This window comes from Acipenser ruthenus, chromosome 8, assembly GCF_902713425.1.
Source record: "Acipenser ruthenus chromosome 8, fAciRut3.2 maternal haplotype, whole genome shotgun sequence".
Taxonomy (NCBI): Eukaryota; Metazoa; Chordata; class Actinopteri; order Acipenseriformes; family Acipenseridae; genus Acipenser; species Acipenser ruthenus.
The window spans coordinates 37767085-37787583 of record NC_081196.1 but is presented as its reverse complement, the minus strand read 5'-3'; the positions used below and the strand labels follow the sequence as shown (position 1 = coordinate 37787583).

General features: G+C 37.3%; 1 protein-coding gene across 1 annotated transcript in view; it reads right to left on the bottom strand.

The window, feature by feature from the left end:
- Positions 1 to 19685, bottom strand: part of mao (monoamine oxidase) — a 59104-nt gene extending 39419 nt beyond the window's left edge. The window contains exons 1-3 of the mRNA XM_034011809.3: positions 19537 to 19685; positions 2715 to 2809; positions 1275 to 1412 (exon numbers count right to left, since the gene is read on the bottom strand). Coding sequence (XP_033867700.2) covers positions 1275 to 1412; positions 2715 to 2809; positions 19537 to 19585 — 282 coding nt within the window. The 5' untranslated portion in view covers positions 19586 to 19685. The remainder of the gene's footprint in view (positions 1 to 1274; positions 1413 to 2714; positions 2810 to 19536) is intronic.
- Between the last annotated feature and the right edge of the window lie 814 nt (positions 19686 to 20499).

The window sequence follows — 20499 nt, the reverse complement described above, 5'->3', positions numbered from 1 at the left end:
GACTTTTTGTTCAGTGTACCCTATCTATATTTGAATTCAATTTTATTTTAGTAGAGATTGAATTAGGCATTAATAATAACTTATCTTTATATTGATGTTTACTTTGTCACCACAGTATCCTGTTATGTAGCTTGGATTGTTTTAGCGTTTAGTTTAGCGTTGCAACAGAAATACATTTTTTTCTTTCAATATTATTATTACTTAGTGATGCCTTTATCCAAGGTGAAGGTAAAGGGAGTCAAGCGATCACGTGTTTTTTGTGGTATTTTATTTTTTTTATTCGTGTACTGTGGCTGCAATGACGATACTTTCTTTGCATATAGGCATTTACTGTGATTTACTTATGCATCCACACCGCGCTGCTCATTTATAGTTTTTTTTTTATTTTTGTAGGTTAGTGTGTACTGCGCATTGGGTTCCAACAATAGGTTGAATGTAGATTCACTTGGGTATTTTTGAAGAATGTGTTAGGCTGAGAATAAGAATTCATAATTCTGTTGCTAGTAGTTTGTAAGTGTATGCATGTGTATGTGTGTATATGTATATGTGTGACATATATATAAAATATGTATGTATCAGGTGTGGACAAATCACTATTATGTGTGGCCCACATTTTTCAGTAGATAAACATTTCCATTTTACGCACCATTTAAAAAAATGTAGACATATACAATTGTGAGGTTCAAAAAAGAAATCCGACATCACTTCTGAGGGCCACTAATAAAACATTTTTTTTTTTTTTTTACCATATATAACCAGATACTGCCAAAGTTTGCTAACAACCTAGTTTCTGTTAATATTTCTACCAAAACAATAACAAGCTAATAATAGTTTCCTTATATAAAGTGTAGGGAATTATGTTTGACTGCATCATTTGCATTATTTTCCCAGACTTTATCCAGGCCTGGCGTTATGGGCAGTCCTTAGGGGACATGGCCCGTCCAGTTTAGATTCAGTGCCCCCACCCCTGTTTCAGATTCTAAATTGATATAAAAAAAAATCTATGCGAAATCATTAATCAAATTAAAGTAAAGCACAATAATAATAATAATTTAAAAATGTCTAGTTGCTTCTGGTGTTTGGAAACCCCTTCGTAGGATCGCCTTGTCGGATTGTTTACAAGAGCGTATGCTTTTTGTAATCTGTTTTTTAAATGCCCACTGGTTTGGCTAGGCTCTTTTAACCAAAAGGCTGAGATCACTGACTTGTGTTGCTTTCAGTTTCATGGCCTGCTCTGTCTTTTATTCCAAGGAGTTATATCTTCTGTTTCTCACCTTCACGTAGTGGACCAGGTTCTCCACCTCGTTGATCTTGTACGTCTCAATGCCCATTTCCTTGGCAATACGCAGGATGCGGTTCTGAGTGGGGCCCACGTATGCTCCTCCGAGGTCAACATACTTGCAGTGTTTATTCTGGTGTCAGAAAAGTAAGAGAGAGCTGGTTAGGGAAGCCATCCACCTCGCAAGATACCAACAGATCACCCACAATCACAACCACTCATTTTCTTCTGATGTGTTGTTTTAGCTGATTGATCCCAAAACTTCAAGCAGGGTCTTAAGCTATCTCAATGATTCAGCATCAACAACGTAGCTCGGTAACCAATTCCATACCCAACCACTTTGTCCCATATCTCTTCACTTATCATTTAAAAATAATGCAGAATATCCTGATCTGTAATGACACAAGCATTTTTACTTTTCTGACCCGCAGGGCGGAACGGTACCCTGAAGTGTTAACTACTTCGTGGTTGAATGGAAAGCATTTCCTCCCTGATGGCCGCCTTCATTTCTAAATGCATTCAGTGTATCTCATTTATGGTATTCAAAAGACAGGAAGAGAGAAAAACACAAGCCAATCATAAGCATCAAAGCTGAAGACCAAAAGAGAGAGAAAAAAAAGGAATTTGCACAACGTGACACTTGACAAACCGAGAACAAAAAACCACTTCCTTCTATCCTGTTCCATATACAGCACTGCACAGGATGATCACTTCCCAGAATCTTAACAGCTGATTCTATGCAGCTAACTGAAGCAAATAAACTTACAGGTGAAAAACAAAAAGCAGCAGCTGAGGCCACCCTCTTCAAAACCCTTCAGAGGCTGCTGAGCTTTTCACTGAACAGAAATTAGTTTCAAAACATGGATCGCTTAGGTTTTCTTCCACATTGGAAATGTCTTTTCATTGATGACATTTTCCCTTATATTCAACATTATGTGAGAGAAAGTTTTAAAATTAGGGTGTTACTATCCAGTGCTCAGTGCATATTTAAAATTCAACTTTGGTCAAGCCCTATACCTCCACATTATGAAGAAACTGTTTTTTGTTAAATACAGTGTGCAGGTTTTATCATTTCCATGTATGGATGTTTCAACTTTTTCTGGGAGAAGCTTATAAAAACATGTTCCGCTCAAGAAACCTGATTACCTATAATCATACATTGATTATTCCTCTTATAAACTAAAATGTGTTAAACGTGTTGATTTTCAAAATACCGTGTTATGTTTGAGACCTCTGGTGTTCAAGTTATATTCAGTAGCACCAATTAATGCACTTGATAAAGCAGTGATGTATATTTCGTCCGGGTTTGTTTTTTGTGCAACAATGTTTTATATATATATATATATATATATATATATATATATATATATATATATATATATATATATATATATATATTCCCCGAGCACAAATCAGGCATTAGTGATGGACTTACTCTGACAGTGAAGGTCCTTCCTCCTACCCGGTCTCGCGCCTCCAGCACCAGTACGTTCAGGCCAGATTCAACCAGCAGCTTGGCCCCTGTCAGACCTGCCAGGAAGACAGAAACAGCTGCTTGAACTCTCAGACTCCATCAAGGATAGGAGGCTAAGAATGTACACAAGATCCCTTAACTTAGTTTAAACATTTAAATGAATAAAACATCGCCACAGCTCCAATTTCAGAGCTTTATCCGACAGACATATGTAGCAGGGCTGTAGAAAGCCAGACAAGTTCTCTTGTCTAAATGCAGTAGAACCAAATCACTCCACTTACAAAACAATAATTGCACTATCCTGGATTTAAAAAAGCAAACCAAACTAATTGCATTTAGCTGTTACATAAAACTACCCCAACATGTTCCCTTCAGCTCTGCAGACTGTGGATGTTTTCAAGTATTAAGTCTGGTTACAAACTTCGACCACAAAATAACGTGTTTATTGCTGCAGAGTAAAACCAGGATCTGAAAGTCATTAGCCCAGCGAAATGTTAAACTAAAGAGGTCAACAAGAGTTTAGTTTTTTGTGGTCTGGCCCGGAAATGTCACATAAAACAAAATTTAGGTACAGGATAAACAACGATAAGTATTGAAATCGGGTCGGAATGTGAACTTTTTCACGGTTTGGGTGCAGGTCAAATAAAAATGTAGTTTTCGGTTCAGACTTGGGTCTGAATTTGAATCACCATAAACGTTTTCTGTCCTTTCAGCGTACCCGTCTGTAACCCTTTCCCAGATAACGTATTTAGAAGGTCAATGTATTTCCTGCACTAAAGCAGGAGGCGATTAGGGAGGAGTCAGCTGACTAAGCAGTGTTCTCACTTGTTTGATACGTTGCAAGATCCTTTTATCACGTCTGCTTAATGATATTAAATGCCTGTGGACGAGGTGAAACAAAAGATAGTGCAGGGTTTATATCATGTAGTGGATAATAGTTAGAGAAGTAAATCAGAAGTGTGGGATTATAGCGATGAAAATAATGAACATGTAACTGGATTCGTTGCTTATAAAACCTGACGTTATGTTTTTGTAAATGACAGCCACAAAACTGGTACATCTAAGTGAAAGCACAGGTGTAGCTCCCTTTCAACTGGTGGCACGATAAGAATACACAGGTATTGTATAGTAGAGGTAGTTAATATGTTACATTAAAGAAAGCTACCACACTGTATAGCCTATAGTGTAAACTCAATCTGTGCACAATGAACATAAGAATATAAAAACATAAGAAAGTTTACAAACGAGAGGAGGCCATTCGGCCCATCTTGCTCATTTGGTTGTTTGTAGCTTATTGATCCCAGAATCTCATCAAGCAGCTTCTTGAAGGATCCCAGGGTGTCGGCTTCAACAACATTACTAGGGAGTTGGTTCCAGACCCTCACAATTCTCTGTGTAAAAAAGTGGCACCTATTTTCTGTTCTGAAGTGCCCTTTTATCTAATCTCCATTTGTGACCCCTGGTCCTTGTTTCTTTGGTAGAGATAGCTGTGTGTGAATGACAGCGTGAGAGTCAGTCGACGCAGGCAGTAGGTAAAGGACAAACACTTGCGGGTTTGGGTCGGGTTGCAGGTCTTATTAAAGCGGGTCGGCTTGCGGGTAAGAGGACGGTGTTGCAGCAGGTTGCAGGTTCGGGTCGGGTCCTGTAGTAGCGGATCTGGGTTGGAAGCAGGTCGTAAACATTGGACCCGCGCAGGACTGGTTTGTGCAAAGAAAAGTACTGTAACTATACTGCATGAGCACCACTTTATTTGGACAAGGCTTCCATCATTGAAATATCATGCAGCATTTCCATGGTGGCACACAACACCTTGGAATAGACTGCATATTTGTAAATCGGCTAGAGTTCAGCTTGAGAGAGGTTGCAATGAGGACAGTGTAGCTGTAGGCAAGAACTGTCCCAGCTATAATCCAATCATGGATTAAGTCTCAAACATACATGGTCACACTATTCCATCTGTCACTTAACATTAGCAAAGACCATCACCATGATTAAGATCAAATCATTTTCAGATTAGCTGCCTGCAATACCTATCCATCTTGGAACTGGGGAGGAAAGAGACCATGGTGATCAGCCCTGCGATGGAGCTGTACAGAATGTGTTTGAAAGCGCACAAGCAAGGATTTTCAATGCAGCCCCAGCTGGGCTCTCAGCCAGTCTCTGTGAAATAAAAAGGTCAGTTTGCCTGGGGAGACTCCAGAGATGCTACAGTGTTGAATTTAATAAATTAATGTTTACACACATATTCACAGAGCCAATGCAAAATGATGTACGATGGGTCATTTCTAACATTCTTAGTTTCCATTTTGAAAACAAATATATACATTTCACAATTGCATCAAGTGAAGCCTTCTACAGCATTAGGATTAAAATAACTCTTCCAGCAACTTCTTTTTCCTGTGTGCCAGCTTTTAAGGTTGGTCCGACAACATAACAGTCCCATGTTAAAAATTCAGACAATTTATCAGATATTTAAGCATGCTACAAGAAGATCGGCTAGTAAAACTATAGCTGTTCATTTCATGTTTTCGAGCAGATTAAAGTGAAGATTCGTCCTTTTCTGAGTCCGTGCTGGCTGTGGTACAAAACTTGGGCTGCCTGTCTGATCCCCGTTAGCAGGTAACAGTTTCAGTTACAAATCCAGATAAGGGGTTAGCAGTCCACATGGTCAGAGCTTGTGATTAGGAGACTCGCTGTTTATCTCTCCCAGGCAATGACAGCAGTAAGGAGTCATGTCGCTCATGGCAATGTGATTCACAGTACAGCACTGGATAGGGATTGCAGAGACTCACAATCAATCTGCACTTATAGGTAGTTTGCTGACAGTCCGACAGCTCAAATTTGCCAGCATTCTGCAGTTCCTTCTGCAACAAAAATGCTACCTCATCTTTGGTGCAACTGTTACCTGGCACAAGTCTTACAGGAAGATGCATGCATTAGACCTATACATTCATTGTAGCCTATACATTCTAAAATAAATCTGGCCTTTAATTTTTTAATCCACCTTTAAGCCTTACCGATTCCTCTTCTACCACTCCATAAAGGGAAATACCATTGTATTTGTGCTGTACCCACTTAAAGAAATCATGCCGCAGAGGTTTTGATCATAGTGCTTCTGGGACAAATATCTGAATATTCGATCGAACAATTCTTGACAATTGATAAGGCAGAAATCCATGTTCGTGTCCACTAGAAATGACATGAATAAAAACACGCACTGATTTACCACCTTGACAGAACTTGCATGACAGTTTTTAAAATGGCAACTGAAAAAAAAAAGATGTCTGAATGCATGGGAAAAATAACCAACCCCCCCCCCCCCCCAAGAGGTTTAATACAACTGCTCTGAGATATTTGATTTACTTTAATACAGTTACATATAATGGTTTGCTTATATTTTCAAACAAGTCTGAATTTTGAACACAAAACGATGTTCGACCCAGCACTAGTTGATTATATAACAGTGTGGAGTAGTGGTTAGGGCTCTGGACTCTTGACCGGAGGGTCGTGGGTTCAATCCCCAGTGGGGGACACTGCTGTTGTACCCTAGATTGCTTCAGTAAAAACCCAACTGTATAAATGGGTAATTGTATGTAAAAATAATGTGATATCTTGTAACAATTGTAAGTCGTCCTGGATAAGGGCGTCTGCTAAGAAATAAATAATAATAATAAAAATAACCTGGATGATTGCCTTATTTACACAGAAGTAGGATCAGCAAAGAGTAATTTAATGAAGTAAAACACAACAGCAAAACAGACTTATGTACAGCAAATCTATTAATAACAGGACTGTCCAGTCTTCTGTTTCTCCAGCCTGATTTACCTTTATTTAAAAAAGTGCAGGTACACTCCTAGAAATGCTAAGACATCTCTTTTTCCTTTCCTTTCCTTGTTTCTTTACTGCAGGAGGTTCTCTCATGGACATACTTGTTAAAGCTTGGCTGGCCTTAAAAATCATTGCATTTTGTGTGTCATGTACGGTGTGTTATAGATCAATATTCAAGATTTGACTGATTCAAGGCCTGGTCTACTGATATGTATTTAAGCCTCTAAAGCTTTAAACATCTTTAATGATACACAGGCTATCACTATATACGGGGCACTCAAAAGATAGATGTCATTGTATGGAACATGTGTAAAATGATCCTGAACAACACTGGGAAAGTGTATTTATTTCAAAAATAAATATTGGATATATCAAATATAACACCACTGTTTAAAACAGGAACCTTTCTGTAACAAGGTTATAAAATACCTTCATGTATTCCTGTCTTTAAATGCATGTTAGTATTTATATCCGCCATTGTTTAGATCAATTGATTAGTAATATATAAATTAGGGTGATTTTTGTGTGTGTGGCAGGGCAGAGGTAAAGCCAACATAATAAAAGGGGGCAGGGCAAAGCCTTGCTGATTTATCAGTATTGTAAATACTGTATTGTTTGGATTATTTAAATGGGTGATTCAATGTATTGTATGATGTTAAATGTATTGTTTAAGTTTAGTTAAACGGGGGATGTTATTGTATGATTTTAATGTATGTTTTGTTATTTAAAAATAAGTTGTTTTATTTGTTATTTATTGTCAGCGTCGATGGGGTTGAATCCCCAACCCACAAAACTTGTGTAGAATGTGACCATCTCCGAAACTGATTAATTGAGTGTTAATTCAGAAATGGTCACAAGTATATAAGCCAACAGCTTTTGTTGTTCTGGGTGGGTGTTCAGATGAGAGAACGACAGCGAGCGGAGAAGATCTAAAACAAAAGTAAAAAGAAAAGAAAAAGAAAACAATTGTTACTCGTGCTGGGAAGCACCAGCACGATACTTGTTAGAATTATTTGTCTGTTTTGTTTGTGTTTTTGTTTAAAACCTTTTGTTTATTCATTAATAAATGCGCTGCAGTGCTTCCCTACCCCAGCAATTTGTTTGTGTACTTCCTGGCCAACGTCACCACCTTCGGCTACCCTGTCACAGTGTGATATAGTAGTATCTCATTTGAACAAATGTGTTTGTACGACTGCACACACACGCACGCATGCACGCACCCACCCACCCACACACACACACACACACACACACACGCACACACACACACACAGTTACATTCTCCCTATACATGTTTGTTCTTGCATCATTTTTAACAGTTCCCATCCTTCATAAGAAACCATGTGTTAATAGAATGAACTTGGCATAGGAGGCGGTTTCCAAGAGAATTACATCCATGCTCCACCATTTTGATTGGATTACACCAGTCTACTACAGTCATTTATGATCACACCTCAGAATTATGTGATGTGCATAGAAATCTGACATATGATTGACTGTACTTGTAAAATATGTATACTATACAGACTGTATACACACGCATGTATAACAATTATTAGCAACTATCGGACACACATTTGTTCCCATGGCAACAAATGTGTGTCCGATAGTTATTCTGATACTACATCCACTGAAGTGAAGTGTCCAAAAGCCAATTGGGAACAAGGCCAATTAAACTGTCCAGTCTCTTCACCTGAAGAAAACAAGACCATTTACTCTTATACCCAAACACTGAAAGCAAGCATTAACCTCTGTATCAGGAACTGTCTGTTACGATTGCTAACCTGTACAAAACGGAATGCGGTGCATGTAGCTGCCGAATGGCCTGTAGTGTGTGTGAGTGAGTGTAATATATATATATATATATATATATATATATATATATATTGTAAGATAGCGGGTTGTGAGAGTCGGCAGGGAGGGGGTTAAAACCTCCCTGCAAAGAAAAAAACTTGTGAGAATGCACCGTTTTGATTTGTTTAATTGTTTGATTATTAATTGTCTTCCGCACCTGGGCATTATTAGAAATTAAGCCCAGGTGCGGGAGTTTAAAAGGAGTGCAAGCAGTCTGCTCGGGGCTGCTGAGTGGAAGGAGGCAGTAGGTGCGCTGTCTCCGAGTAGCCGAATGAAGAAAAAGTAAGTTCTGTGTTAAACCAGTGTGTTTGTGAAGACGGGTAAACAGCTTAGCTGTCCCGCGTTAGTCAGGGTGTTTCCTGGAAGTCGAGTTAGTGCTCTAGAAGAGCTAGGTGTTATTTTGATTTTTGTATTTGTTTTGTTACTGTTTATTAAAAAATTGCGCAAACGCGCTTAAAAAAAAAAAAATCAAAATAACACCTAGCTCTTCTAGAGCACTAACTCGACTTCCAGGAAACACCCTGACTAACGCGGGACAGCTAAGCTGTTTACCCGTCTTCACAAACACACTGGTTTAACACAGAACTTACTTTTTCTTCATTCGGCTACTCGGAGACAGCGCACCTACTGCCTCCTTCCACTCAGCAGCCCCGAGCAGACTGCTTGCACTCCTTTTAAACTCCCGCACCTGGGCTTAATTTCTAATAACGCCCAGGTGCGGAAGACAATTAATAATCAAACAATTAAACAAATCAAAACGGTGCATTCTCACAAGTTTTTTCTTTGCAGGGAGGTTTTAACCCCCTCCCTGCCGACTCTCACAACCCGCTATCTTACAATATATATATATATATATATATATATATATATATATGTATTTCACAATCAATACAAATGTACACAATAAATATGCACATTTAGATCACTTTATTTGTGTTCATTATTGATGATGTGTAAATCAGTTCAAAAACAATTTCGCTCGTTATCCATATGGTTAAAGGCGAATGTATGTGTTTTTTTTTTTTTTTTTATTGAATCTGAAGATCTAACCCCATAATACCCATATTTAAAAATAAAGATCATCCACAACTTTTAAACACTCAATAAGGCTGAATTCTCTAAGACTAAAGTTTCTTTTAGTATTTCTACACAGAAAAAAATAACTGCAGTAAATTGGAACAAACTGATGAGTGTAGTGACATTGTAGATGTGTTTGATCTCATCCCTCGTCCCCTGCTCTTCTGCTGCTCGCCCCAGCACAAGATGTCTTTGAACTCCACAATGCAGGATCTAATAACTACTCAGCAGGCAAATCTTCAAAAAAATAAAAAGCATTACCCTTCGTCCTATACTATGCCTATTATGTCAGGAATCCTTTTTGCTTCTGTGACATCTATGGTCATTACCTGAAGGGTTGTGTTGACCTAATTCTAGAGTTTTCTTTCATGTTCTAACATTAAAAGCCTCCAGACAGCTCTGGGTTTTGCTTTTACCCCAAGTTTTTTCCTCTGAATTCTACAGCCCTGCTGAAAAATCCAGGCAACTGCTAGAATGCTGGTCAACAGCAATAATTCTCAACTAGAACACATGGGGGTTTCTTTCTAGTAATGCAGACAATTTATAAAAAATAGTACCATGAATAAGTACATTTTGGGAACCACAAAAAGTAAAATCTTTCACTTATTTCATTTTGTCTACAAGGTTTTGCCCCCATTAAGGCTACATAATAAAGGCGAGAGCTGTGTTCATAAAAAGGTTTTAATAAATACTACAATCAGTATGGAAAAAATAAACACAAATAAATAATTGAATGCCATCAAAAAGGTTTTATCCTGATAGATAATCAAATATGTTTTACTCTCCCCCTCTATAAATCTGTACATGAATAAGTTATTAGATCAAACCAAGCTTGGAAAAAGTAGGCTCTTAGGCTTGTGGCAGTTTCCATGACAACCTCAATTGTGAAAATGCAGCCACTTGACGTAACTGGGCAAGAAGATTGCTTGCAAATTGCTTTTGCTTTGCTTACTCATGACAAGGAACACTATTCATCCCGAAACACTCAATACTTTCAAAATGGGGCTTTCAATCTTTAACTTCCAACTAGAACTTTATACAGACTGAAATTTCAAAACAGAATGTGGTTGATTTATCATATCTACATGCTGAAAGGGAGTTCCGAGCAGCATGCATGTTATTTAACACCCTTCAAAGCCACTTTGGATTGTAGCTTTAGGGTTGAGGGACTGGTTAGTTACAGAACCAGGATGCTGAATCCAAGAATGAGCTTTACTGGTCTATTCTGGGCACAGCTTTCATTTTTGCTGGTTTTCATCAAGTAAATGTTCCATTATTATAAATTCTCCAAATTTTTTTTTACTTTTTTTTAGTTTTAGTTTTTCTGTCTAGGGCACACAGAGTTTTGTGCACAGAGGCATGCATCAGCTCACATTACTGATAGGATCTGCTGACAAATTTATAATAGACAGCATGATGCCAGAACATTCTTGGAAGTCCAAACTGCAAAGGTTAGAGTTATTTACATTAACCAGCATGAATTATGGAGCTTCGTTTGTCACGTAGTTTTGGTTGCTGGTGGCGAGATGAGAGTGAAACCGTTGTATTACCATTATACGAATTATACGTGCTAAAAGCAGCTTTTAAAAGAAAGGAATGAAAAAGAAAAAGTGTTTCAACCAAAAATGTTGACTTGGAAGGTCTGAGATTTGCTGGCTGGCAGCCAAAGTTGTTAAAGAGAAGAAGGGTTTGGGATGTTTTTATAAACATACACAGACACACACACACAGGAATATATTCCGTTTCTACATCATGGGAATCCCATGCAGTGTGCTTCAGGACGATTCTTGATAATGTAAATTAAACATGGGCTCTGGTCCTTTCCTGGGAACCTCTTATGAGAGTTAAGCATTTATAATATTAAAAGTCTTGGCTATCACCCTTATAAGGGAATTGTTATTACCTTTTCTTTCTCCAATAAATTAAAAATTACATTATCACCCCTCAGCTGAGAAATTGAGGCCGACACCAGCAACCTTTGCATCTTTATTCATCGCTCAGCAGAAATTTCAAACTTATTAAATGCTAATGTGTCAGGTCTAACTACACCAGAGCTCATCACCACAGCCCTCTGGCGTCTACATATTGAGCCAAGTTACAGGAGGAGGAGGAGGAGGAGATGGATACTCTGAATACAATCAAGCTGTTGCTGATACACAGATAGGAATTTACAGCACTGGAACAAAATCCTAGTTGTCCAATTCTGCAGTACAATGGTGGAGCACCACCATACATACTAATCACAGGTTGCCTTTATACTATAGGATAATGTTTCCTAAATTAATTAACCAAATTAATGAATGTTCCTGCCATGTTTAATAATCCTGGTAGACTAGCTGTTTTACAATATAGACGATCATGTGTCATATGTTTAAGGATGGTCACCATATGACACATAATCGTCTCCTCTTTAAAAAATATGAAAAAGATTTGAATGAGCAGTGGTACTCCAAACATGATCCACTTACTAGCAATGAGGATTGATTGGGAAAGACATTTATTTTCTCTTCAAGGACAACACCATTGCTCCACCCAGTTATTCAGCATTGGTAGTAAAAGGATCATTTATAGGGTAACTGAACTTGTGAGACAGATTGCAGATTGCCTAAATTTTTTAAAGATGAGACAATGATCTATTTAGGGATACCATGATATTTTGTGAGCAAGTAGTCTGTGTGAGGTTACTTGAGATGTCTTGCTCCTTAAAATATTTTCCAGATTTTTAAAAGAGGAGACAATAATCTATTCAGGGATACCAAGAGATTTACCCCCTGTTGTTCTGTAAATCATTTTGTTGTTTCCATAATTTGTATCGTACTGTGTACTGCATTTTGTTTTAAATTATGTTTAAAATGAATCTCTCTGCATCCGTTTGAGAAATGCCATGCATATGAACAGTGAGAGAACTTAAAGTTTCCCCATTATTAAAGTTTATCCTGTTGAAACCCAGGAAGGAAGGCAGTAAAAAGAATCTTATCTTTTCTGAACTCCAAAGGCACAATTCCAGGCCCTGAATTCTACAATGTCATCACAATGAAAGCTTGAAGGTCACATACTGTTTTTATATATTTTAATGTATTTATGGATGTGGGTTTGGATTATTTATTTATTTATTTATTTATTTATTTATTTATTTATTTATTTATTAGCAGATGCCCTTATCCAGGGCAACTTACAATTGTTACAAGATATCACATTATTACTCCTATAAATTATGGACACCATGTTGGATCAGGCCTTTATAATGGTGGGGTAATTAAGAACACAATTGTAGCTTATTATAACAAAGCCCCCCACCAAAAAAAAAACACCCACCCACAGGCTATTATGAGAGGCAAACATCCCTCTAGGTTTGTTGCTGTGCTGGGAAATATGCAGATTGCGTCCTTTGTTTTTTTTTAAAGGGCCCAACAAGGACATGTAACAGTTATACAGGTTTGTAAAGAGAATCACACAGTGCTGATGATTTTAATATTTGCTTGGTATTGTGCAGCTAGAGTTCACAGGATAGAATGATTTAGATTGAGCAATGTCCCAGCTGGGGCACTTCTCACATTTTCAGAGAAATTCAAAAGGTGAACAGTACTTACAGTACTAGTTATGTTTTATGTTTGTTACCTGCTCCAAAATGTATATTCTTTGTTGTATTTGCAAAGGATGTTTCATTTCAGGATGCATTGGGATTTGACAACTTGTGGAAATACAATAGGAACTTGGAAGCCATTTGACCCCATGTAAAGCATGCTAATAAAGCAAGCTGCTGTATAATGAACCTCCATATTGCTGTGTAGTATTCTTTTGCAACTTCTTACTGTGGCTACTACCGGAACAAGACCTGTTTATACAGCACAGGCAAGTTAAAAACTAAATAACAGTGTTATAAGTTCGTCCCCAAACCCCATGGTACGAAAAACCTTTATACATACAGTCCAGTATGTCTGAAAGCATTTCATACATTTATTTCTGTCTCTTTCTCCGATGAACCTGTAGTTAATACAGTGGTTTCCCCAAGGAGTAACCCATGGCAACACAGCAGCACAGGGATTACTGTACTGTTCAGCAGCCACGGTCATTATTTGCTCTCAGCACTGAATCAAAAAACAATGTCAGCCTTGTTTACCAATTACTGCATTTAGAAAGAAAGGACCCTACAGGGTTTTTTCAGATCATTTATTCTGGGATACTTTAGGAAACTGCCAGAAATTTTTTCCAACCAAGGTGACATTTAACTCTACCAACCACAGCAGGATTTTAATGATTTTCTTTACAAAGGGGAACTATATTAAACAAATGTTATAATCACTTTGGAATTGCACCAGGAATATGCCAAAACAAAAGCAAGGCAATTGGATGAGAGGGCCAAGAACCGTTATCTGCACACTTGTCGCTTTTAGTTGGAAAGTTATTTTTTTCACCCGCGCATGTTTTCAATACCAGCCCACAACACTGTCTATGGGTACGAGATATTAAAGGTGTAGAACCACATTATGATTATTGTTAGGTTGTTGGTCACTGAAAAGTCATTGTAGAACAACTCGTTAAGCATTTCATGTCAAACATAAAACACCCTTTTGAATCAGAGCCACCTACAGAGGGTCACCATAATCGCAACTGTACCTAAACCCGAGAGTTTATCGGATTACAGCCACATACAATCCGATAAAATCTGAAGGGAGGATAAGAGTGTATGGTTTTGAGAAGTTGGTTAAAAGAATAGGTTATCAGGCATGAAAAAATTTTTTCCTGATAAACATGGGCAAATCCATTTGAGCTAGTTCCATGCTGTTATTTAAAACCAATGCCACTGACTTTCTAATATGTAGTAGGCTATACAGCAGTTAGGTATGCTTTTCAAGCAATAGCAATGAAACCGGCATGCATTACACTACAGGCATGTAGCTGTGAAACTGAAAGTATAATAACTTCAAGTGACTAGGGCTGTAACGATTCATTGCGTATCTATGAATTGTGACACTTTCTTTACATCATCTATCTTATCGTAATATAGGTATGTATCGTTTGTATCATGATACAACAAATGGACAGCACAGCTCATTGTAGTTCACCGAATGGTCCTTCAATGAAGAATATGTGTGACTTACAGTTGGTATAAATACAATCCCCCATCTCATTTAATTTTTTTTTTTTTAATAGTCCATCGTTCAATGATCATTTGATCTTATTATGCATCATATATGTAGGCTATCTGGGCCATCATGCAAATCGTGATACATACTGTACCGTGACCTGCATATTGGGATATGCATTTTATTGTCACATCAGTATATCGTTCCAACCATACTAGTGCTCCCGCCCCAAGCGATTTTCAGCTGACAGGTCTGGATTTCCCTAATAACTGGGCGCACTTTGGACACAGACAAAGAGATACAGGTCTGGTATCAATGCTAATGTTTTTTGTATAGCCTGTATTTGCAGTCATGTCTGCTGTCCAGCAATGCCTGTAGTATTACACATGGTGTATTCATTGTTTTCGCTTGCTCTAAATGTCAGGTGCCTTAGCCATCATTGGCAGCACAGACAATATGATCCTAGTGAAGAGTGCTATATTATTGCAGTATTAGTTATTATTATTATTATTATTATTATTATTATTATTATTATTATTATTATTATTATTACTATTGAGGATCCTGATTCTCATTCAAAGTTACGGAGAGCTGTATGGTAGCAGGGATGGTATCAACGGATCGCTGTATGCAATGCTTTTATAGCAAACCTTCAAAATGCATTGTCTAGTTTCCTTGGAAACTTGGTGCTCATTGCTGCAGTGCCCTATTAGGCACAGCAACCTTGTTCATTTTAACAATTGCATTTGATAGGTGGCTGTACTGAAAGAGACTGTAGGCACAATGTATTGATCCATGAGCTTCAGGGCTGCATCTAGCCAATCAGCCTGCAAGAAAAGGGAGCTCTTGTCTTGCTCTTTGTAGGCTAACCCTGTTAAATTACAGGGTGCGGTACACGGGTGAAATAAGGGACACTTAATGAAACTTGAAGTCATGCTTTATTTAACACAGAACCCTGATCGATGATTGCTTGCCAGCCCCTGTAAATGCAATGCAATGTGGAATGGGGTGCACTCCACCTTTTATGTCACTTTGGGTGCCGAATGCTTGATCCTATTGTACAGGGTAGTCTATTAATGTGACCACTACCTGGTCCTAATGCAACATGAATTATTAACGTATGATTCGGGCTTAAACTTTTGTTTTTTATTTCCAAATCTCTATCTCCCTGTAAATGTTAATTCGTCGTTGTTAAGCTGTATCTGCATCCTAATAAAGAGAAAACCACTAATTAAAGACAGTTTAAGATTATTATTATTTTTTTGCTACAAATCAAGTTTTTTTCTTTGTTTGTTTGCTTTCTTTTTTAATGATGGACTTGCTATCAGTGTACACTCCACACTGGGTATTTTATGCAGAAAAGAAAATCTGTCAGGACAACTCTGTTAAACGAGTGAAAATAACAAATGCAGAACGATAAACTAGGCGACTGCAAGAATGAAATGCAATTAGGACCAGCGATGAGAAATTAATGTAATTTGTCAGGTCTGTTTGGAAAAAAAAAAAAGCAAAACAGATATCAAGATAGGAAGATAAAAACAAGTGACATTGTTTTGTAATTAACAGCTTTTTCAGAGTTTAATTAGAAAACAGAATTGGTTGTCATGGGTCGATTGCAGGATACTTGTGACTTAGGCCCTGTCCACACTATGCCTTTAAACCGTATTAGTTGCCTTTAAACTGGCTTAAAAGTGATAAATACGGTTATCGTCCACACTACGCAGCGTTTAATACCGTACTCGAGAAACCAGACTCGAGACCACCTCAGGGGGTAGTCTCAATTAGATCGCATTAGGTAGTGTGGTTTGTCAGAAGAGTGGACGCTGCAATACCATACTACATTTTCTGTGTATCCTCCAATATCCCAGAATGCTTTGTTGTATGTTTGGCAAAATACTGGTGCCTGAAGGACTTGCAATCAGTGTACACTCCGCAATGGGTATTCATTTTTATGCTTAAAATGTCAGGACATCTGTTAGACTAGTTGGGAAAATCACAAAAGCACAACTGTGGCACAATTGTGGCGACTGCAACAATGAAATGAGTTAAAAGTAGGATCAGGGATGAGCAATTCACATAATTTGACAGCTCTGTTTGAAATAAAATTAAGGGGACCAGAATTAGGCGCAAGCAAAATATGAAGGCAAAAACAAAGATTGTTTTGAAATTAACAGCTTTTTCTGAGTTTAATTTTGAAAAAAAGAATCAGCTCAATTTGTTTGAAAGGTATGTCACCTGATTAAAAATAAAACCCGAAAACGTTTTCCAAAATACTTGTTTTACTTATTTTTACAATATGCACCTCTGTTAATATAAAGCATAACACATTATTTAAAAATAAAATACAGTGCATGGTGGGATACTATCGTATTCATTTCCACTGTCTATTGCGCTGCTAGGAACTGTAACCTAACTATTCTAATAGTGTGTGGACGCACTAAGTCTGACTAAACATGAAACGGTACTTCAGTGTGGACGCTTTGCGCTGGATTAATTAGAACGGCTTCGAGTATGGATTCTCGAGATCGGTTATGTAGTGTGGACAGGGCCTTAGTCCGCATCAAGTGGACTAAAATGCGGTCTAGCAAATCCTGCAGCTCTGTACTACGTTAGTCCTGATTGCAGCGTTCCACACAGCTAATCCTGAAAATTGGTTTAGCTGACCGAACAAGTGGAACAAGTTAGACCGATAATGAGGACTAACCCATAATAAGCCATTACAAATGTGGATGCAAAATCACAATTTAAACTGTAAAGGCAAACTCAGACATTTATGTGTACATTGTCATTACTAGCATTTGATTTAAAAAAATAATAATAAATAAATAAATAAATAAAATACACTGAACAGGGAAAAAAGTCAGAAATATGAAAACGTATGAAAAAAGCAAATAATTAAAATATTAATGATTTAAAAATGTGTTTTTATAACATTAGGCGTGATTCTGGCAAAAAACATTTAAGTAAAAGTACACCTGTATTCATAATATAATATAATTGTAGCCTACTACATGTCTTTTTATGTGCACATTCCGCACACGGATCAGAGTTAGAGTTTAGCTTGCCGGTAGCCTATTGCTGCTTGACAGTATTATTAGTTTATTTAGCAGACTTACAGAGACTAGGGTGTGTGAACTATGCATCCGCTGCAGAGTCACTTACAATTACGTCTCACCCGAAAGACGGAGCACAAGGAGGTTAAGTGACTTGCTCAGGGTCACACAATGAGTCAGTGGCTGAGGTGGGATTTGAACCGGTGACCTCCTGGTTACAAGCCCGTTTCTTTAACCACTGGACCACACAGCCTCCTTCACTGAACTATAAATGTTATGTTTATATTTAATGCACATTACACTGACATTTCAGTTTAAATTGAATACATCAAACGTGTGTGTTTTTTATTATTTAAATACGCCGTATCTTATTGTGCATCACTTTATTAAAGTCTGTACAATATTTTAATGAAAAAACGAAACCAAACTCTTCAGAGCACTTTGTTCATCAACGATAATAAATTAGACAAATAGGAAAAGGGTGCTACATTACTATAGTAGTTTATTTAAACTACCGGATACATTCGCTGTCTACCTAAGAAAATGAATAATTGCTTAATATAGTGTATCAACAATATATTATGGTGCATTATATCATTACATAGTGCAACTGTCAATTTTATTAAGGATATTTCTATGACTCGGCGAGCTTCACTTTTCACTTCACTAGTTTTTAGAGGTCATTTCAGAGAATAATGGCGCTGTCTTCGTGTTAAAATGTGCTGTACAAACGTAGGACGAGCAAACGTACTAAGTTAGTCTTACACCTCATAGCACTAAATTAGTCTTATGCTTCATAGCACTAAGTTACTAGTACTAAGTTAGTCCTCCTGACAGGATCATCTCACATCCGATTTGGTACACTGCACAGGATCTTGTTTAGTCTGATTTAGCGGATGATCCATCTGTGGTGATTATTTTATGATACACTGCAACCAGGATTAACAAGTGTACTAACTTTACTTAGTCTCAGCAAGTGGACTAAACCTGCTTAATCCGCTAGTTAGACGCATCAAGTGGACTAATTTTGGTAAACTGCAGTCGACCCCATGTGACCAAAAATAAAACCCGAAAACTTCAATCACTACATCTTATACTGTACATTAATTGGGGGTTTGCAGGCTAACATGGTTCATAATTATAAGCCTTTAAAGCAGGCAAAGTCAGCCGCTTGCAATAGTTTTAATTCTAGCAATACATCCTTGTCACTACAAACATCAGGATTGAAGTCATCATAATATCAAACCAGTTAAAATTAGAATTAGAATAAAGTACAGTAATTACACAACAGGTCAGCCGCCTATTCTGCACTGTATAGCACGCACAGCTTTCGGATACCAAAACTGTAACACTCGTAATAGAGACAGAGACTATGTTTAGACGAAAGCTTCTCCGTCTCAAAATAAAAAAGTAAATACACTCTCCGCAAACACCACAATTACCAAGGGCTTATTTCAATGTAAGTGGTGTTTTTTTTATTGATTTATTTATTTTTTTAATTACCCTGTCTCATTAAAAAAAAAAAAAAAAGTAGCCTATTATGTCAAATCGGTCGGTGAATAACACAGCAACGTTTTGATGCAATGCAACTTCAGAAAAGCAGTTGGTAGGTTTGCAAAACATTAGTAAACTTCATAAATCTTATAAAATACCAATAAGTACCCGTGTCGAAATACTGCGACCAAGTCCATCATTATGACCAATGAATAACGTTTGGCGTTGGAATAAAGAGGAAACAAATTTAAATCCTAAAATAAATTAAAAAATACCTAATATGGTAATTTTTTTAACGTATCCTCGCTCTTGGTTACTTGACGAATATTGAGATATTGCAATTATTATTAGCTGTCGATATTAAAGTTCAGTTCAGACTGTTATACTAACCTGAGATGCCTCCGCCAATAACAATTACGTCGTATTTGTTGCTTGTCATGATGTTGTTTTTCCTTCAATCTCTCGTTGTAGAGTCAGCTCGCTTAGACAAATGGTTCCAGAAGTAGGAAGCGCCGTACTGCTCTGTATTTAATAGGAGAGACTGCCCCAGCACCGAGCTCCGCCTCTAAACTGTGCTTACAGTGCCCCTCTTCCAGTGTTGTCGACTGTTGAGTTAACTCTTCTAGTATCTAGTACAATTGCAAGTAACCTTCGTACTTTGTAGATTAAGGGTGTGATGCTGACATAGTACGTACACTTTACTGCAAACTTGTGGAAGACTTCATTAGTACCACGACGGAATAATAGGTCGAATATAAAAAGCGAGTCTAATGTGTTTAGCTACTACAATAAAAACAGGGATCTTCAGAATCTATTCTACTGATCCATATTTATGTATTTGTTTATTTATTTATTTATTTGTTTGTTTATTGATTTTAATTAATTAAGTCTGCCTAGGTAGTGAATTGGCAAGGTAAACACAAAGTCAGCATTTTTCATTATTATTATTTGTTTATTTAGCAGACGCCTTTATCCAAGGCGATTTACAGAGACTAGGGTGTGTGAGTTATTTTTGCTGAATGTATTTGGGGTAGACTGTTACATCATTCAGTAACATCATATACAGCTATGGCCTAAGGTTTTGCATCGTCTAGAATTTTAAGATTGAAACATAATTATTATTATTATTATTATTAAAAAAAAAAAAAAGGTATATGTGAATATAATTTTGATATTTTATTTAACATCATGTTATCAAAGAGACTACAACATGATATCTAAAAAAAAATCTACATTTTTGATATTTTTTTGTTAAGTATATGGACAACTACAAAGCGTTATGTATGTAATTCAATATGTTAACATGACACTATTCAGCAGGTTTTATTTGACTTTAGGAGGCAAAATTCACTA